General features: G+C 34.8%; 2 protein-coding genes across 2 annotated transcripts in view; one reads left to right on the top strand and one right to left on the bottom strand.

Annotated features, from left to right (window-relative positions):
* The first annotated feature begins 815 nt into the window (after positions 1–815).
* Positions 816–6,372, top strand: LOC108685770 (ankyrin repeat and zinc finger domain-containing protein 1-like). The gene is made up of 12 exons (XM_018190731.1): positions 816–1,033; positions 2,069–2,269; positions 2,342–2,658; positions 2,979–3,093; positions 3,166–3,311; positions 3,403–3,628; positions 3,771–4,031; positions 4,205–4,396; positions 4,848–5,130; positions 5,213–5,354; positions 5,426–5,599; positions 5,705–6,372. Exons 1-12 carry the CDS (start codon positions 883–885, stop codon positions 5,876–5,878), a joined length of 2,382 nt encoding a protein of 793 aa, XP_018046220.1. The 5' UTR covers positions 816–882; the 3' UTR covers positions 5,879–6,372.
* Positions 6,373–10,815: 4,443 nt separating this feature from the next.
* Positions 10,816–15,427, bottom strand: part of LOC108685755 — a 39,329-nt gene continuing 34,717 nt past the window's right edge. The window contains exons 12-16 of the mRNA XM_018190716.1: positions 14,996–15,119; positions 14,195–14,413; positions 13,937–14,028; positions 13,197–13,323; positions 10,816–13,073 (exon numbers count right to left, since the gene is read on the bottom strand). Coding sequence (XP_018046205.1) covers positions 10,948–13,073; positions 13,197–13,323; positions 13,937–14,028; positions 14,195–14,413; positions 14,996–15,119 — 2,688 coding nt within the window. The 3' untranslated portion in view covers positions 10,816–10,947. The remainder of the gene's footprint in view (positions 13,074–13,196; positions 13,324–13,936; positions 14,029–14,194; positions 14,414–14,995; positions 15,120–15,427) is intronic.

Genomic DNA, 15,427 nt, shown 5'->3' on the forward strand with positions numbered 1-15,427 from the left:
TATATATATATACATATATTGCTTATATAAGAATGAATATAAATAGCAGAAACGTGAGGCTATGAGTAATATTATATTTCATATTCAATGCGTCATTCTGAATGTTACAAAAATGATTGAAGTCTTTCTCATTGGCAGCTAAGAATATACGAAGAAAAACACGTTTCTGAGGACCATTCGCCTATATTTATATTTAAATTATTTCAATAAATATTAGACTTAAATTATGAATCTATTACAATTTCAATTTTTCAAATATTGATATAAGCAAATATTAAGCGAAACTACGACTTTTAATTATAAACATTTATAAAAATTACAAAACACTTTACAAACATTAGGGTGGGCAAAAAGTGATACATTTATTATTATATAGAAGTTACATAATACGAACTAGAATAAGATAATTCCCAGAGGTTTATCATGCGATAAAAGCCTCGTCCTTTCCGATTATCGCAGAAATAACGTAACACAAATTACGCTAAAAGAATATTTTATTTTTTAAACGATTAAAACAGGAATGTTAAAAAAAGAATGGATATTTGTAGTTGTGTAAGCTGCGTCTTATTAATATTATCGCTGTATACGCATGTTTTCCCGCATTCGCGAGAACGAAATGCTATTCAATAAACATTGAATATACATTCGCACTTCATGTATATTTCTTATCTCGTTCAAATGTTCCGCCCGACGGCGACATGTTGGCGCACGACGCGGCGATAACGCAATCGTGCGCAATCGCGAGGGACTTGCGCAAGCATGCGCAAGTTGTAAAGCGAAGGCGACGAAACGGTCAGTACGCATTGTGTATACTGTATCGTTCACGAATTCTTATCTCATCCATCGTTTTCTGCCCTTGTTTTTCGACGATCTTTTCTCACGATGGCGAATGAGACGTGTTCGTCTGGCGAAGTCATGACTGAGGCCGCGAAAACGGCAAATCAGTTGTACAAGATCCACAATCAGGATGACTTCGGCCGGATTACCAAGGGAATTAAGGTTGCACGGTGCATGCAGTCACCGTCGACTTACGGTGAGTTCAGAGCTGTGAGCCTGATTTGTGAATGTATAACAAGACGCAGAAATGCGAGAAACGTATGTTTATTTATTTTCCACTGAGGTCAGAATAGAGCTCCGCATTTAGAGCGAGATGAACGTTCAGATGAACGTTCATTGGGAGCAGAAGGTGCAGCTAGAAAGGATAGCTCACATATGTGACATTTGTCAAGGCACGAAGGACACTCAGCAAGTTCTAGAGAAGCGTAACTGTTTCTCTTGAAACAATTACTGAGAGTAGATATCATTTAATAATAGTTAATTAAATAAAATGTGTTTATTGTGTACTGTACTATTGTATGCATCTGTTTTTATATTGTCAATTGTCAATAGGAAAAAATTTGTGTAAATATTTATACTTATTTAAAACATTAGATTGTATGACCTTTTTTGTTATCTCTTTCTTATAGGAGATAATATATTTTTAGATACTGTCTTAAAACAATTATGCTTATCGGTTTAAAGGTTTAAAGGCTTTGGATGCAGAGTGAAGAAAATGATATGCATAGCTTAAAATGTTTATGTCTCGATTGTTTAAATTTTATTTAAAATTATGAAAACATATATTTTGATTTAATATTATGATTTAATTTCATTTGACGTGTTGTTATAATAAGATTGGTATGAGAATTTTTTTTTACATTAATATTTTATTTCCTAGAATTCACAGTTATATTAAAAATATATAATATAATAATATCGCTATATGTAGAGTCTAAAGATTACCAGTGAAAACCTTGAGTTCATATCTTTAATATAATCAGTTGATGTGATATTAATCAGGAAATTAATTACATTGGATCTCTTTCTTGGGCCGTTACAAAGATAAAACTTAATTGTACAAATTAAGGGAAGTTGAATATTATTTTTTGTTGAGATTATCCTAAAAAAATAGCAGGTCGTTTTTAATTTTTCAATATGCATGAGAAAAATAGGAAATAGTCAATAGTTTAACAAGATTTCACATATGGAGTATAGTTCTCATACCAATCTTATTACCTCTGCTTCGCAGTACTGCCTGACAGTGAGCAGATAATATGCGAGCTGGTGGTATCCGATTCTTTGTGTTGTTCCTATTGTAATACCGAATTTGAGGATAAGGTGCAACAGAGACTCCACTACAAGCTGGATTGGCATCGTTACAATCTGAAGCAACATCTGAATGGTTTGAAGTCAATTAGTGAAGACAATTTCAATAAGTTGGCCGGTGAAGGTACAGTCTGAGATGAAGTACAGCGAGCTTTAAGATGGTGCAAAAACAATTAGGCATGTGGGAATTTTATAGGCGACATGTCTAGCCTGTCTGGTAGTGAGGTAGAGTCCGAGAACGATGACGATGCTGGTACTTCGGAGACTGGGATTTCATCTAATGAACAAACCAAGAACGAGTCATCAAGTAAGACTGGACTTGGCAGATCCAGAAAGACGTCAGAAAGACGCGGGAAGGCAATCGAGTCAGACATTTCGGACACGGAGTACAACGAGGAAATGTCCAAGGAGCGGAAGCTACAGGTTGTCGCAAGTCGTCACACCAAGGTGTTTTTCGAGAACGATGATGGCAATATATTTAGTATCTACCGGTGTTTGCTGCATCATAAAAAGGTGTGTTTGTTATCATTAGCAGGATTGTCATCAATTAAAGTGATGCAAACTTATGCACTATTATTCATTAGTCTATTCTTTTCAGCTGAACTTGTTGCACCGTTCATTTTTCCTTCTTTTTTTCCAACGCAACATAAAGAAAAAAAGAGAAAAAGTAAACGCTGCAAAAAGTTTAGCTAAAAAGAACAAGTCTACTATTACGTATGCTTGGAAAGTATATGCTTGCACACGAAGTATCATTTTGAAAATTGATTACTTTGTTAGAGTCGCTTGGCGTGCTCTGTACTTGCCAGATCGGGAGATATGCAATTACGTTTTAGGACATTCCCGAAAAAGACACCGAGATGATTGCTCAGGCACTGGATAGCGGCAGAAAGTCCAAATGGACGGTCATCATGGTCGGTGGTGGACACTTCGCTGCGGCAGTATTTCAGGGTATGCACTATTCTTAAGAATATTTTGATGATGTGCACAATTGTTATATTCACCCGCTTTGGTGTATCGCAGATGGTGAGCCTATCGTGCACAAGACCTTCCATTCTTATACCGTGCGAGCAAAACAAGGCTTCGCTCAAAATTCTCGTACAAATGGTAATCACGCGAAAAGCGCTGGTGCAAGTTTGCGAAGATATAACGAAGCATCGCTTATTCAGGTACATTCTGTTTATACATCTCGCTAGAGATTAATGAGTTATTTAATAACCAATTAAACTGACAAGTTGCAAGCTGATGTAACGATTCTAGCATGTACAAGAGATATTGGAGTCATGGTCGATGCACATCAACAATTCAGCAGCTATTTTGTACCGAGCAGTCGGTCCACACAATCGTACGGTGCTCTTCGGTGGCAAGAATCCACCTTTAGATAAGAACGATTTTAGAATAAGACCACTGCCATTCCCTACTCGAAGAGCAACGTTTAGAGAAGTCAAGAGGGTATACGATATTTTGAGTACCATGGAGATTTATGGTAAATAATAATAATAATAATAGTAATAATAATAATAATAATAATAATAATAATAATAATAATGAAATAGTTGTTCACAATCTCAACTTAATTTATATTCAATCTGTATCGAACAATTCATTTTTGTAATGTCATATTTTAGGCTCTGCGGCGGATTTCACGGACTGTTTCCCCAACTCTCCGCGACAGCCCGTACGGAAGAAGGTTTCGAAACCGGAGATCATGAGTGAAATACCTGAAGGAGAAATTGCTACGGAGTACAATTCTAATGCCAGTAATCTCAGTAATCCGCAGGATAACATTAAGACACCTGCGCAATCTACTCCAGAGAAGCAACACCGGAATTCTCGTTCACATATAGATAGGGCGAAGCCGAGGAAAAGTCCAAATCGGCCACTGCCAGGTTCATATTATTAATTTGAAATATGAGTAATTAAGATTCTCCTTTTTTAATTAGGGTTCTCCACAAGATATGCTGTGATTATTATTAAAAATAATATTTGCATAAAATTATGTTTATATTATTCCACTTATATTTGTATGTTAGATTAAAAAGAAAGATTTACTATTTTACAGATATAATTATTAAATTAGCTCAATCGTCCTCTGAGTCCGAAATAGATCCAAATTTTTCAATGGACGTTCCTTTAATTGAAGAAAATTTTGAGGTGTCATTTAGGGCAAATTTACAACCGTTTCAAGATACTGTGCCGAGATACATGAAAAACAAGAAAGCTCATCGACAGAAAAAGAAAGTCAAGAAGGATAGTAAGTCTCATTTTTTAATAGATACAGTAGAACTCTGTTTATCAGAGCATATGCCAGAAGACAAGACAGTTCCGAATGTTTCAGGTAATAGAGATTTACTAGTTCTTTCTTCTATAATACCTAATTATTAGTTTCAATAATTTTGGAGCTGACATTCAGATAACTGAAGTTGAACACTTCGAACTCTTATTATCTGAACTACACATCCATAATTCGGATAATAAGAGCTCAATTAAAAGTTTAGAACGAATTTGTTCATATAAGTGGAGTGCAGATAAACAAAGTTTTTCTATGTATCAAAATTATAATCTTTTTTCAAAAAGAGAAAATGTTTACAGTTTAAATGATACAGTTAAAATAATATAAAGATTTTTATGTTAAAATTAAGAGAAAATGAAAAATACATTAATACATATTTTCATTTTAATGTATTATGTTACATTATTTTTAGATCAGATGAACAATGAAGTGCTGTCGGATGCTAAGATCAAATTATGGACTGCCTGTAAGCGGGGCGATAACGATCTGTTATCAGCAGTTATTGATACCTTGTTAGCCAAAATTAAGGAGTGCGAAGAGGAGCAAAACAAGAAAGATGTCACAGACAGTTGCGTCATGTCCAACAATACTCTCGTAAGCACGAATGACGTAACGAAATTGGTTAACGATACCAATGAGGATGGCAATACAATGCTGCATTTGGCGGCACTTGGTGGACATTGCGAGCAAGTATGGTGCGTACATCTTATTATTATTATTGAATAAATTTTATATTTTTAACGAAATCTTGAGTTATATAATTTGATTTGTTAATAGGTTGCTGCTAGAAATCGGATCTGATCCTTGCAATAAGAATAAAAAACTGCAGACACCATATGCTGCTGCAAACGATAAAAAAACTAGAAATGCGTTTAGAAGATTTATGGAAGCTAACCCGGACAAGTTCAATTATCAAAAAGTATTATTCAGAATGTTACATTAATAATATCTAAACAATGGTTTTTACATATGTATTTTGATGCTTAACAGTCTCAAATACCTGGGCCGCTCTCTGATGAGATAGAACAAGCAGAAACGGAAAAGAAAAGACAGCAGCGTAAATTGAAACGTTTTAAGGAAAAAGTTAAGAGGAAGGAATTCGAATTGAAGAAGCAGGAAGAAAACGAGAAGCAGAAGTTTCTTAATCTTAGCGATAAAGAAAAGGTTAAGCATGTTATAGGAAATATTGAAAGTGTATTTTGTTAATAGTTTAAATTTGGTTCTCATTGGAATGGTTTATCTGATTGTTTCTTTCTCTTTGTCTTGTAGAGAGCTTTGATCGTACAGAACCGGATGTTGAGTGAAGGATACACTGTGATGTCGCGATGCTTCCAATGCGCCATCGATATGACTGATAAGGTGCCTTTCGAGTATAACGCCAATCGTTTCTGTTCAATGCCATGTCTCAAAGAGCACCGTCTTCACAATAAATATGTTATCTGATGGTGCATTATGTCTAGCTAGGAAAACTTTTATGCCAATTACTCATTTGCAATCGTGATTACGAGAGGCTGCATTTACAGTCAAGTTACAGTCAACCCCAGATAGCATACGAACATTCTATAAATATTTATTAAGAACATTTTTACATTCTGTAGATGTATTAAAAATACTGCAAATATTAATAATATGTTCATATAGTATATTCTAGTAATACAACTGTTGATATATAATACACTATGAACACACATAAAATATTTTATACAATGTTCTATATTCTACATATTTTCATATGTCTGCCTAATCTTATGCACATGATAAGGATCCCAGACAACATTAAGACATCTTAAAGATGTCCGAAAACTTTAAGACATCTTAAATAAGAGTATTCTTCTAAATAGTTATCACAGTCATATTGAAATTGTGACGTCAGAAACGAGAAATGGCATGTTAATTTTTGTTGTGTATAAAGACAATTTGGATAAAACAAAATGATGATCGCGTTAAAACATATGTAAAAATGGACGAAAAGTGTTTATTTTCCCTGATAGTAAATAATCGTAAAAAATGATAAAAAGTATGTGTAAGTGAAAATAGACTACGCATTGAATAAAAATATTTATCATTTTTTACGAATCCAAATTGTTTTTATTTATAAATAGCATGTGATAAAAATTAACATGTCATTTCTGATGTCATGATTTCAATATGGCTTAGAAGCCTCAAAAAAGTCATATTTTAAGACATCTTAAAATATGTGATATGATCATAAAGGTATTTTTAAGATATGTTATGATCTATTTTATCTAGGGAATGTTTCAGACGCTCTATATTTAGCATAGTTGGTAAAGACTAATGTCTTTTTTTTCTTTTTTTAAGAATAAAATGTATTGTGTTTTTTCTGAAATATGTTTTTAATGCTTCAAATATGCTTTAAACAATATTATAAAAAAAAACATATTAAAAACATCAATTAAGCACTAAACTGTTTAAAACACATTTAAAACATATTTTTTATCAAATGATATTTAGATATCTTAAATCATGACTTACGTCTTTTAGATGTTTTATTTGTGGCAGCTTTTAGATGTCTTATAAAAAACATTTGCGACTTCCTTTAGATGTCTTTAAGATGTTATAATGTTCTCTGAGAAATAATTTATTTACGCCTTGCACCAACATTACTTTGACTTTTTTTTTTTAATGTCATGAGAAAGAGTTTAGTTAATGCCGAGAGATAGAGTTTTAAATCTCGCTCAAAATCAAAGTAACATTGATGCAATCTTAGATATAAATTTTAGAATTTTAGATTATATTAGCCGTGTCAATATTTACATTGTCAATATTGAAAATCTATAATTATTTGTAACATTAACTATAGATTTTAAGAAATCTATAATTTACTTTACGTATATAGACTTTTAGTATTGACAATATAAATAATATATATACATTATTTGTTTAATGTATATAATAAATTTTTTATGGTACACGCACACATATTTTCTTTGTCATATTAATGCACAATTTATATATACATATATACAATTGCTCAAACGTTTATTGAGACATTTAATTTTACTAAACTATTTCTATTGTGCATAGCTATTTAACGTAATATTGTGTTGTATATATTTTTTAATTAACAAAATTTTTTAATTAACAATAATTAACAATTTATAAACAATGTATAAAAAAACATTAACGAGATAAATTTTAAAATCACATTCTACAAACGGATTGCGTTCAGCTCAATAGTTGAGAGAGCTCTTTCTGCTATTGATGTATTCTTCTAAGTCTAAAATTCTGATTGGATGATTTAAAAGAATACAATAACAGCAAGTGCTCATCCAATTACCTACTGGATGTAGCGTTTAACTTCCTATCAATTATATTGATGATTTCTCCTTTTACATTAAGCCCAGAATATATTTGCAAATTATAATAATATTTATAAAGATTGAGATTTCTTGCTGCTATATATATTGAGATTTCTTGCTGCTATATATATTTTAAGTGCAACTTACCTAATGTTTCCTGGAAATGTTTTTCCTCGAGATTCAGCTGAAGATCTATTAAGCGTGATAATATATCAGACGCTATTGTATAGTAAAGCAGTGCTCTATACAATATAGTACCTGGTATATTATAATACCTGATATACTACGTTATTATCAAGTACCAGTTTAACCTTAGTGGACAAGATCAGGCCCATATATAAAAATACTTAGAATTCTTTTATTCGAAATAAACTTTTGAAATGCGACCCAGAAGAACATTCTATGAATGTTCTTTTTATTATGAATATGAATTTAACTAAATAAATATTCTATGTAGGATATTCGATTAAAATATTCTGAACATATGTATTTTATAAGAATATTTTATAGAATAATTTTGTGCTATCTGGGATTGTATATTGATAAGTATCGAAATTCTACGGCTTGTAGAATTTGCATCTTGTAATAATTTCACTATAGAAAGGAATTTTGATGATGTCATTGTGTTTTTCTTTGGAATATTCTTTTATAATAAAGCATGATGATTTTCAGAAAATTATTAAGAACACAAGCATTTCTTGATTTTAATAAATGAAAAAGAAACTGAACCGTAAGAAAATTATGACAAAAGAATTTTGATATGTAAATAGCGATGTAAAGAGATGAATGATAAGATCGAACGATTTAAAAAATTCTTTCAGGCTATAACAATGGATTATATATTTCGATCTATATATAATCGGATGTACACAGAGGGCACATTTTTTACAAGGTATAATGTATAAGATATACTCTATACATATTTCGACTAATATTTGACATCTTTACTCGTGTATTAAATGCCATACATATAGTATATAGGAGTAAAATGACATACTGCTAAAAGAAATAATAACTACTCAACGTTCACATATACATTCGCGTTCGAAATATTTGCGGAAAGATTACGCATGTACATACAGGATGCTTAAGTATAATTTATTTCTAATATTTTTCTTGAAAAAACTGAGAGAAAGATATTGCCAAGAAATTAAAAAAAATAATATCAAATAAGAAAAATTAACATTTCAATAGATTATGGCCAGTATTCATAATTGATTCTTATAGGTATTTAAGACTGTCTTAGGTACAATGTTAAAATGTTAAGATGAATCAATGAAATGGTATTAGCATCTTGAGTCATTACTTAAGATTATCTTGAAATAAAAATGGATTATAAATGCGTCGGGGGCCTGTGAGTATATTATATAAATATATAAGAAAACTCAAGATTTAACATATTAATAAATAATTTTTTCTATAAAAAAATTTTTTTTCTAATTTGTAAATGATGTGCGACAAACGCGATTAACGAAAAATAAAAGTTAGAAACTTACAAATTAGAATAGAAACTTTAAGATATTAATGAAATTATTTAAAGAAGTTAGAGCTTTATAGATCATTTAAAGAAATTAGAGCTTTATAAATGCTAATTAATATTTAATTATTAATTTAGAAATAATAAAATAAGATAATTACTCGGATAAAAAAATCATTAATATCAGAAGAATATATATTATAAGAATATATTCTATCTTTCTATTAATTATTAATTAAATCTGTAAAGATGATTTTATCAAAGGCACCCTATACATATCCGATCGTAAAATCGTATTAATGACTAGTATCATCAAAAACGAACATTCGCTCGCGCGTGTTATATATTATCCTAAAAAATTGATTTCACGATTAACAATACGATGTAATTCCGGAAATTCGACACGGTTTTTGCAAACGAAGAATATCTCGGATGAGAAATGAAAAGTATGTTGAAGAACATCAAATGATTTCACAGATTCAATTGTAACAGCAGTATATTATATCGACATCCAGCAGTATATTATAACTCCCCATTGATGTATGTACAAGGTAACTGTCTTTACACTTAGTCCCTACAAGCTTGATAAAAATAGTGCACAAAATATACATTTTGTGCAGAACGATCGAACGGTCTTACGCGATTGTTTGGAAACGATTGGAACGGACGTGGATCGAAAACCCGAGATCTAACTTGGACGAGGAATGAGAAGAAAATTTTTTGACATCGCGAGTCTTTTCGATCGCCCTATATCTTTCCTGGTTTCCCTCTTGAACATTCGAGATATATACAAAATTATTTCGGAATCGTGAAGCATAGATCTGAGTATCATTTAGGCTGAACGCATGCGGAGTATCGCTTGTATCGTGGTCCTCTGTTCGTGCAAAAATAGGTGTTCTGCATTCGATTTTTTATTTCTGGTTCCGATCCCGTCAGACGAAACGTCGAGTGCAGCTCATTTAAGTACAAAATATCTTTGTTCGAGATCATCTGTTATGTTTTCTTTGCATCAATCTTCCTCGTGTCTGCCTTGATCACGATGTATGGTCTGACTTATACTATTTTTGTTTCACTGATTTGAGATACATGCAGTAGATCTCCCTTCACTGTCTAACATAGCAATGTAAATTTAAACTGAAAAATTTTCGTCATACTAAATTTTACACAACGGTAATATTTTGATTTAAGATTTTCATTAAGATTTCGCACTCTCATTTATATGGAAATTCATATGAAAATTTTCAAATCGAAAATTTAAAAGTCCGTAAAATAATAATGGAGGATTTTTCTTCTAGAATTTTTTGAATTTTTGTTGAGTATATTTGTTGAATAATTAATTATTCAAACAAATTGATATTAAATGATTATATTTAATTAGTCGTACTAATTGATGTATCTGTGAAAACGATAATGGGCCAATGTATTATTAATCTTGTGGTGACCGAAACATCCGTTTAAAATTTTAAAATCTGAATAATCACTCCATTTTCATTATTAATGTAAATTTTTACAACGATGTAAACTGCCATTGAAATTTTTTTAAATAGTAAAAAATCTGTATGTTTGTAATACATTTTCCGCTTTTTCCAAGATTCGTTAATCAAAATAATTGAATTCTCTTCGTTTCTTCAAAATCTAAATCGTAACAACAGCAATCAAAGCGATCTTATGAACCAGATTTCATTTCTCGTGGCGATGACATCATCTCTCTTCATTTAGATCGATGTGGAATCATCCGTATCGGTATCATCACCGTAAAGACCCTTACTATCAGTTTTCGTCCACGAGGTCGCGGTAGTTTCCACGCCAACCTCATACCTATTCTCCTGTTGGGCATTATTGGATGGCACGATTCTCACGTAGGTCTCCCTTACGCCCTTCTGCTCTGTAATGTCCTTAGTCCTCTCCTCGCAACTAGCGGACTTGGAGCGGATCTTCTCCTCTGGCTTCTTCGTCATTGTCTCGATCGATTCCAGCGAGCTCTTTCTGCGGCTACTCCTGCGATTCGACCTGATGATCTGCTGATTACCGACAGAGGGTTTTCTGCCCACCTTCGGAGAATTCTCGTTCTCCAGATACTTTCGGATCCATTTGGGTGTCTCACTCGAGTATGCCTGCGCCTTCTTCGCATACTTGCCGGGTGTGCTTGGCAAGATCATCGGTATCTCCGTTTCGATCACCGTCGTGATCACCTGCTCGTTCTCGTCGAAATTGCTCTCCAGGAACTTGCGCTTCGGCGTGCCTCCCACGCTTAGCTTGCCAAGCGTCGAAACGCTGCCGCTTTCGTCACTGCCGGGCGTCTCGTACGTGTACGAATAATGCCGTTGAATGTGCTTCGGCTCTTTTTCCTGTTGTTGCTGATCCTGTTCCTTATCTTCCTGCTTCTTGTTCTCGCTCGTCTCTTGATTTCGTCTATTCTCTTCTTTCTCGATTCTCTTCAGCTTCTCGAGCGCGTCATCGATCGAGTATCGCGGTGATTTCCTGCTGCTAGCACTGATGCTGAACTCTGGCAACTTCACCGGTGACAACAGCGATTGCCTTAAGTTGCCGGCGATACTATGCCGTTGTCGGACAGGTGGATCCAGCAACCGACGTAAGCTTGAGTTTCTGATCTCCGGCACCGACATCCTCTCCCGCATCGGAATCGGCGGTGGTTTACCACCGCGCCCGGTCTTCCCGAATGGAATGATTTCTGATTTGGGTGGCGACGGTGATTTCGACGGTTTTCTGTCCGTGAATGGGAAATCCGGCGCGAGAAATCGTCTTTCACCGGGTGGAAAGATCGGGGACGTGCTCGCTACAATAACGCTTTGCAGACCTTCGCAGGTAGGACTCTTTAGTCTGTCAGATGTCAACCCCATGAGCTCCTCGGTCTTCATTTGCTGATGCTCGAAAATCGGCGAACTGGCGATTGGTAGCAGCCGCGACTTACAGCTGTCTTGACTGTCTAGACTGAAACGCTGCTTCGTCAACTGACTGTCTAAGCTGAAGCGTTGTTTGGGCGTGCCGGCGATCAATCGCAGGTCGTTTTGCGTCTCTAACTCCGGTATCGAGAACCGATCGCGATTGAACTTCACCTGAGCGGCACTACCACCCAGATCTTTGATATTTCGATATTTAGCTCCGATGTCCAGCTGCGAGAGACGATCGCGCTGGCTTACCTGTAGGATAGCAGGCCCGAATCTCTTATGTTTAAGAGGATAAGGTGGCGGCGAGGGTGAATGCATTCCGATACCGCTACTGAGACACGGTTGGGACAGTCGCTGTTGCGTCCGACCAGGATAATAGTCGCCGGTGACGAGAGTGGGCTGCGACAATCGCTCGCGCTTATCATGTCGCAAGGCAAACCGACGGATGTCCGGCTGCGAAAGTCGCGACGAGCTTCGTTCCATCGTCAAACTGCCACGGGGACTTCCGCTGCCACCCAGAGCATGCACATTTGGTGTCGATAGCCTCTCTTCCTCGTTGATACTGTTGTCGCCCGAAGTAGCACGTAGACTTGTATAGGATAGACGGCCTCCACCGCTGCCACGGTGCATGCTGAAATTGAACGAATTGATGCCGCTCAGGCTGGAATTGAGGGTGGGCTGCGACATACGGATGCGACGGTCTGGCGAACCGCCCGATCGCCGGTCGTACGAGATCAGCAGAGTCGGTAGATTCGGCTGTGAGTAACGACTGCGTTGACTTGCGGGCGAGTAACTCGGTGGACAGGGAGTAGTTGAACGGGTGCATTCGTAGGTGCCCGAATCCTGGGATTCGATGCTGGATTGTGACTGCGGTGGTATCTTGACGGGCGTGATATGCAGATTCGGATGAGACAACCGGTTCTTGCGGCCCTGACCCGGTCGTTTCAGATGGTCGATCAAATTCGGCTGGGACAGCCGGACGATGCATGGATTCGGGCGTCGGTTCAGATACCAAAGGTCCCGGCGGGAATATGGCTCGCATCAGAGGGTACCTTCCTCACGCAGGCGCCGCATGAAGACTGGTCGTACATCTTCGAAGAATGACGGTAGGTCGAGCTCGGCGGCGCGTGCGATACCACCGTCCTTGCACTCCAACCAGTACGTATCCATGAGGCCCTTGCCCTGCGAAAAGAGCAATCAAAAATGAAACACATGATAAAAGAGATTAATCAAAAATTAATGATAAAGAAAAAATAAATTATCTATTAATTGATATTTTTGAGAAAAGGAGGATGGATTGAGGAAAAGTCTAAATATATCATAATAATTGATTTATATAAAGAAAATCAAAGAAGTTAAGGTTTTAGAATAAAATTCAAAACCATGCAAGAAATCTTTAAAAGCCAACGCTTACCTTACAGAAATGTAATACTGGCCAATTTATTATTAAAAGACAGTAATTGATACTTATATTTATTAGAGCATTAAAAGTACTGAACAACAATATTCTTAATACTTAAAATAAGTAATTATTATCTTTCAGTATTGGCCGGTATTAAATTTCTGTAGTATTTGTGCAAAGAGTATTTGTGCGTATTTACAATACTATATACAATAATACTATATACAATAATATATACATTAATCAATCAAACGCACATATGATTGTTGTCATGATGCATTTTATTGACTAATGCATATTAATTATTATAAATATACACAATAATTTACGCACAAATAACTGCGTTGGATTTTATATATTTTCCTTTGTTATAAATAAAGAATTAAAATATACCTTTACATCGACAAGGCCACGGTGTTCGATTTTGAAACCGCCCACCGCATCAAGAGCTTTTTTCATCTCTAAGCTGATGTGAATTCGCAGAGCTTTAATGAAACAGCAAAAAGAATTAATCAATACATTGAAATATGGAAAGAAAAAAATACATTAAGTGGAAGATATAATATGAAGAATAATATCGCTGAAATCAATATGAAGAAGATGAAAAATGCGAAGAATTATTTTTCCATTGATAGTTAATTTTATTTATACCTTCGCCAGTCGATTCCATGCGACTTGCAGTGTTTACGGTGTCACCAAAGAGGCAATAACGAGGCATTTTGCTGCCAACGATACCGGCCACGACAGGTCCAGTATGGGCTCCGCTTCTTATTTGCAACCGTTCACCAGGACGTTTGGGCACCTGGAATACGGACGAAGCCGCCAGCAGATCTAATGCCATTGTGGCGATCTCTGACACATGCTTATCACCTGAGAAAGACACGAAATCGCGAGTGAAGAGATATTAAGTGAGGAACGAAATCCGAAAAAACAGCAAACATTGAAATGTAGAATGCAAAAAATTTAGTTAGTGGAATATTAGTAATTAACTTAAAAATTACTGACAAATTACTGACAAATTTGATCGAAAATTTCAGCAAATTGTCATCAATGACCACATATTAAGTTTCATATGTTTTGCCGAAAGTTTACTGATATAATTATCAGGAAATTGTCGGCAAAAATCAAGCAAAGATCTGATCTTACCGTCAATTTGCTGTCAAATTTCAGCAAACTTGTACGGTTTTGTTGATAATTTGTTTTCAGCAAGATATAATAGAATTTGTATCAAATTTGGTGTCTTTTTATCGATAAAATTTGTAGCAAGCATTTGACAAAATTTATTTTCAACAGATTTGCTGACTGGAAAGAAAACATTTATATTTTATTCATTCAGAAACTAAAGAATTTATATGCACGAAGAATCCGGGAGGAAAGGAAGTGCTTATCACTGTTCCAAAATTGCATGCTTCAAGACAACATGCAGAGCTGGGGGATGTTTCGTACTTTTACCATTTCTAACGGGCAGACCAGAAGCGACCATGTAGGAGTCTCCGATAGTCTCCACTTTGTAGACATCGTAGCACTCGATGCGAGCATCGAATAGCTTATAGATTGAATTGAGGAACGTCACCACCTAAAAGGAATGCGAATACTCGTTAGTCTTTCACTGATTTCCTATGAAAATGGGAGGCTGATATTCATAGTCTATTCTTCTTATTTCACAAAACCGTTTCAAATAATATCTTAAGATAATAAAACAGCTCTGATTGGCTTATGACATCCTAAGACGATTTTAAATATAAGAATTATGAATTGCACTGATTATGAATTGCATCCTAAATATATATATGTATTATATCACTTGTATTATATCATTTTCATTTTATATATCATTTTATATATCACTTTTTTTTATATATCATATATATATATATATATATA

Source organism: Atta colombica, unplaced genomic scaffold, assembly GCF_001594045.1.
Source record: "Atta colombica isolate Treedump-2 unplaced genomic scaffold, Acol1.0 scaffold156, whole genome shotgun sequence".
NCBI lineage: Eukaryota > Metazoa > Arthropoda > Insecta > Hymenoptera > Formicidae > Atta > Atta colombica.

What these genes read in the sequence shown, in the direction of transcription:
- LOC108685770 (XM_018190731.1), top strand. Translation starts at nt 883, where the DNA reads ATGGCGAATGAGACGTGTTCGTCTGGCGAAGTCATGACTGAGGCCGCG. An exon ending in GCAGTCACCGTCGACTTACG is followed by an intron (nt 1,034 to 2,068) that starts GTGAGTTCAGAG and finishes TCTGCTTCGCAG; the next exon opens with TACTGCCTGACAGTGAGCAG. An exon ending in GTTTGCTGCATCATAAAAAG is followed by an intron (nt 2,659 to 2,978) that starts GTGTGTTTGTTA and finishes ATTACGTTTTAG; the next exon opens with GACATTCCCGAAAAAGACAC.